This window comes from Echiichthys vipera (assembly GCF_963691815.1).
Source record: "Echiichthys vipera genome assembly, chromosome: 20".
NCBI classification, from domain to species: domain Eukaryota; kingdom Metazoa; phylum Chordata; class Actinopteri; order Perciformes; family Trachinidae; genus Echiichthys; species Echiichthys vipera.
Window position 1 is genome coordinate 1,147,411 of NC_139845.1, and position 5,000 is coordinate 1,152,410.

Below are 5,000 nucleotides of genomic sequence, written 5' to 3' on the forward strand. Positions count from 1 at the left end.
TTTGCATCTATTTTTAGTCATTTTGCATCTTTTTGTGCTGGTTTTGCATCTATTTTTAGTCATTTTGCATCTTTTTGTGGTGGTTTTGCATCTATTTTTAGTCATTTTGCATCTTTTTGTGCTGGTTTTGCATCTATTTTTAGTCATTTTGCATCTTTTTGTGGTGGTTTTGCATCTATTTTTAGTCATTTTGCATCTTTTTGTGCTGGTTTTGCTTCTATTTTTAGTCATTTTGCATCTTTCTGTGCTGGTTTTGCATCAATTTTTAGTCATTTTGCATCTTTTTGTGGTGTTTTGCATCTATTTTTTAGTCATTTTGCATCTTTTTGTGCTGGTTTTGTTTCTGTTATTTGGGTTTGAGTGACAGCGTGTCATTTGGCCACATTTTCACTCAACTCGCCTGAAAAAGTTCAACGTTTCCAACATTTGAAGCGACCTCGCGGCGCCCGACGTGCCCTCGCGTCTGTGCGCTGACTTTGTTTGTGATCTCACGTTTGACGCGTCCGGCGCCTTTAAACTGGAGCGCTGGGAAGTTTTTACTGGAGCAAGTTTTTTCCAGGACACTAAAAACTTCGACTGTCGCTGTTTCTGAACTTGTTTCCCGTGAGTCTTGGTGCCGGACGCACGCGTTTGTCCCTCTTTGAGCCGTCGAACGGATCCGAAGCTCGGGGGACCGCGGAGGGTTTCTAACTTTGTCTCCGTATAAATCTCTGCCAGGACGCGGAGGCTCCGCCGCTCTGACAGGGACTCCTCCGCTCCCCTTCAGGCCCCTGACAGCTGCTGCATCTGGGTCACCCAGTTCTTCTCCGGCCTCAGCGCTCGACACAAATATGGAAATCAGAAGTTTCTCAGATGCAGAGAAAGTTTTTTATTTGGTCTCATTGTTTGTTTTTAACGGCCTCGCTCTTAAAAGGAGATCAACAGGAAACAGGAAGCAGGGAGCAGGGAACAGGAAGCAGGGAGCAGGAAACAGGAAGCAGGGAGCAGGAAGCAGGAAACACGAAACAGGAAGCAGGGAGCAGGAAACAGGGAACAGGAAACAGGGAGCAGGGAAAAGGAAGCAGGGAACAGGAAACAGGAAACAGGGAGCAGGAAACAGGGAACAGGGAGCAGGAAACAGGGAACAGGAAGCAGGGAAGCAGGAAACAGGAAGCAGGAAGCAGGGAGCAGGGAACAGGAAACAGGAAAAAGGAAGCAGGGAGCAGGAAACAGGAAGCAGGAAACAGGAAGCAGGGAGCAGGAAACAGGAAAAAGGAAGCAGGGAACAGGAAACAGGAAACAGGGAGCAGGAAACAGGGAACAGGGAGCAGGAAACAGGGAACAGGAAGCAGGGAAGCAGGAAACAGGAAGCAGGGAACAGGAAACAGGGAACAGGAAACAGGAAGCAGGAAACAGGAAACAGGGAGCAGGGAACAGGAAACAGGAAGCAGGGAGCAGGAAACAGGGAACAGGAAACAGGGAGCAGGAAACAGGAAGCAGGGAGCAGGAAACAGGAAGCAGGAAAAAGGAAACAGGGAACAGGAAGCAGTAAACAGGGAACAGGAAACAGGAAAAAGGAAACAGGGAACAGGAAGCAGTAAACAGGGAACAGGAAACAGGAACAGGAAACAGGGAGCAGGGAACAGGAAACAGGAAAAGGAAGCAGTAAACAGGGAACAGGAAACAGGAACAGGAAACAGGGAGCAGGGAACAGGAAACAGGAAAAGGAAGCAGGGAGCAGGAAACAGGAACAGGAAGCAGGGAGCAGGAAACAGGAAAAAGGAAGCAGGGAGCAGGAAACAGGAAGCAGGAAACAGGGAACAGGAAACAGGAAGTAGGAAACAGGAAAAGGAAGCAGGGAGCAGGAAACAGGAAGCAGTAAACAGGGAACAGGAAGCAGTAAACAGGAAACAGGGAACAGGAACGGGAAACAGGGAGCAGGAAACAGGAACAAGGAAGCAGGGAGCAGGAAACAGGAAGCAGTAAACAGGGAACAGGAAGCAGGGAGCAGGAAACAGGAAAAAGGAAGCAAGGAGCAGGAAACAGGAAGCAGGAAACAGGGAACAGGAAGCAGGGAGCAGGAAACAGGGAACAGGAAGCAGGGAGCAGGAAACAGGAAGCAGGAAGCAGGGAACAGGAAGCAGGGAACAGGAAGCAGTGAGCAGGAAGCAGGAAGCAGGAAACAGGAAGCAGGGAACAGGAAGCAGGAAAAAAGAAGCAGGAAACAGGAAACAGGAAAGGAACTCCTTAAACGACCAAATGTTTGCTTTAAAAACTGCAGTAAATGAAGAAAATGCAGATTTAAAAACATTTTTTCATCTTTTTTAGACTCAAATTCTTCAAGTTGCTGATTTTTCTTAATTTCCTCTAATTTTATAATTTTCTGTCTCGTTTAAATGTTGATTTCATTTTGTTAGAGATACTTTAATCTCGTTTTCTTGACTTTTTTAAACAAATCCTGTCATGAGCGGCACAGACACGCCGTCCTGTGAGTGATTTTAGCTTTTTATTTACATATATTTAAATATATCTCCCAAAAAAAGGTGAATCAGTCACAGGAGAGTGTGTCTGAGACAGTTATGGCGTCATTTGTCTAGAAAAGTCACATTTTAGTGTTTCCAAATAATGAGACCCGCCAACAAAGTCAAGTATTTCGCAAAAAGTCCAAAAAACTCAAAATAATAAGTCCCAAAAATGCTCAAACCAGTCACAGGATGGTGTTTCTAAAGCAGTCATGGCGTCATGTGTTGAAAAAAGTCTGGAAAAGTCAGCACATTATGTCACAGCTGTCTTAAACACACTCTCCTGTGACTGATTTACCTTTTTGGGAGATATATTTAGAGTTTTTTTGACTTTTTTGGGGGGGGAAATTTTTTGGACACATAATTTGATTTTTCTTGTTTATCCTGTGAGTGATTTTAGCTTTTTTTTACATATATTTTGACTTTTCCAGACTTTTTCCAACACATGACGCCACGACTGTCTTAGAAACATCACCCTGGGACTGATGTTTGGCAGCATAAGCGTTGTTTTGACATTTATGTATATTTTTATTACTCTTTTGACTTTCTCTGACACTATAATTTGACTTTTCCAGACTTTTTTCAGCCCATGACGCCATGACTGCTTTAGAAACACCTCCCTGTGACTGATTTTAGCATTTTTGGGACTTATTATTTTGAGTTTTTTGGATTTTTGCGACATATTTACTATTTCTGGGGAGGAGTTGCATCTTTTTACATATATTTTGACTTTTTTGTGACGTTTCCACACATTTTTTTAAACAAATGACGCCATAACTGTCTTAAACACGTTCTCCTGGAGTCACTTCGAAGCGTTTTTCTAAATACTATAATAAATATTTTTATTTTGTTGAACTCGAAGGAAATAAAATGAAACACAAACATATTTGGGTTTTAATAAGTGCTTAATTAATTTCACAGCAAGTTACAGAAACAGATGCAGATCCTGTCAGAGCTGAGTGATACGACGTTAATCATCATTTTAATATCAATAAAACTGATTTCACACATTAATATTTATCACTACGGGAGAAATGTTTATTAAATCATAAAGACAATCACACTGGTGTCATGGATCACAACAGGAATAAGTACTTTTGTCAAACTTTAAGTACAAACTTAATATATTATATATATAATAAACAGTATTACTGAATAACTGCCCAGCTCTGTGATATAAAAACAAACATTTTGTTCTCAGAAACGTCTCAAAACCCTGAAAAACGTCGAGCCGTCGAGTGAAACGTGAAGAGAAGAGCGTCGAGTGCACATGTTTACGTGTTTATGCATTTTTATTTTATTAAAAAAAGGATTTTTCCTGCGTTTTAACGTTTATGTTTTTCTATAAAGACCTTTAAGTTTAATGTTACAGTAACTGAACGTGTGAATAACAGATGCTACACGACACACGTCTCATATATTCATTATCATATATAAATATTTACATACAGCATCACGTGTGTACGGTTTTAAATAAACAGCTTATACGGAGCAGTGAGTGAAAACAGTGTTATAATAGAAACAGATGCTTCTTTGCTTCCCTGTCTTCAGTTTTATTATGAATTTAACGTCTTTTAAAAAACACCGTCAGCCTGAGATCGACCGCGTTTCCCTCCGACACCAAAGAAACCGCGCCCGCGCCCACACACACACACACACACACACACACACACACACACATGAATGAACAGGATTTAACGCCCTGCACGTTTGTGTCGACACACGTTTCCAACACAACAACAACAAAACAATCATCTGTGGCGTCACAATGAGTCGTCGTAGCAACGGTTCTCTCTTGATCAGACGGACGAGGTCGTCGGTTCAGCGCCCGGTGTAAATGAAATCTGAAGAACACGACAGAAGAAAAGTTAGAAAGGACGTAGAGCGAGCGTTTGATGACGCTGTGTAAGGGAGGCGCTCTCACCGCGGCAGTACTCGGGGTTGAAGTTCTCGTAGATGGGGTAGAGCGGATTCTCCTGCTCGCTGCGGTGTTTCCTCGCCCTCAGGACGTCGCGCACGCACTGGTGCAGGAAGGCGTACTGGCACTGCAACACACACGGGAGGAAGTCAGCCGGCACGATACACTGTCACAAGATGGCGCACGTTATGCTGCGTTCCAGTGCCGTGGGAGGTCCGAACATTTGGACCTCCAACTGGGAAAAGTGCACTGGAACCTCAACCGACCCCGACCGCACCACGAGAAGTCGGAGAACAATGGCGGAGCCCGTGGAGACGTCAAAGAATAAACTATAAACGTTACTTCCCTGCGTGTAATGTTTTATTAGATGGACAGCGTTTCTAAAAGCACGTGAAGAGTCTAAAAGAAACGACAAAGAGACACAAAACAACCACAAAGAGACAAAACAACTACAAAGAGACACAAAACAACCACAAAGAGACAAAACAACTACAAAGAGACACAAAACAACTACAAAGAGACACAAAACAACCACAAAGAGACACAAAACAACTACAAAGAGACACAAAACAACTACAAAG

The 5,000-nt window shown here is 43.0% G+C and overlaps 1 protein-coding gene across 2 annotated transcripts in view; it reads right to left on the minus strand.

Annotated features, from left to right (window-relative positions):
- Window positions 1–3,410: 3,410 nt before the first annotated feature.
- ptprb (protein tyrosine phosphatase receptor type b) overlaps window positions 3,411–5,000 on the minus strand; it is a 31,285-nt gene continuing 29,695 nt past the window's right edge. For both annotated transcript variants that reach the window (XM_083935005.1, XM_083935004.1), the window contains exons 39-40: window positions 4,426–4,546; window positions 3,411–4,345 (exon numbers count right to left, since the gene is read on the minus strand). In XM_083935005.1, the coding sequence (XP_083791131.1) occupies window positions 4,323–4,345; window positions 4,426–4,546 (144 nt within the window). In that variant the 3' untranslated portion in view covers window positions 3,411–4,322. The remainder of the gene's footprint in view (window positions 4,346–4,425; window positions 4,547–5,000) is intronic.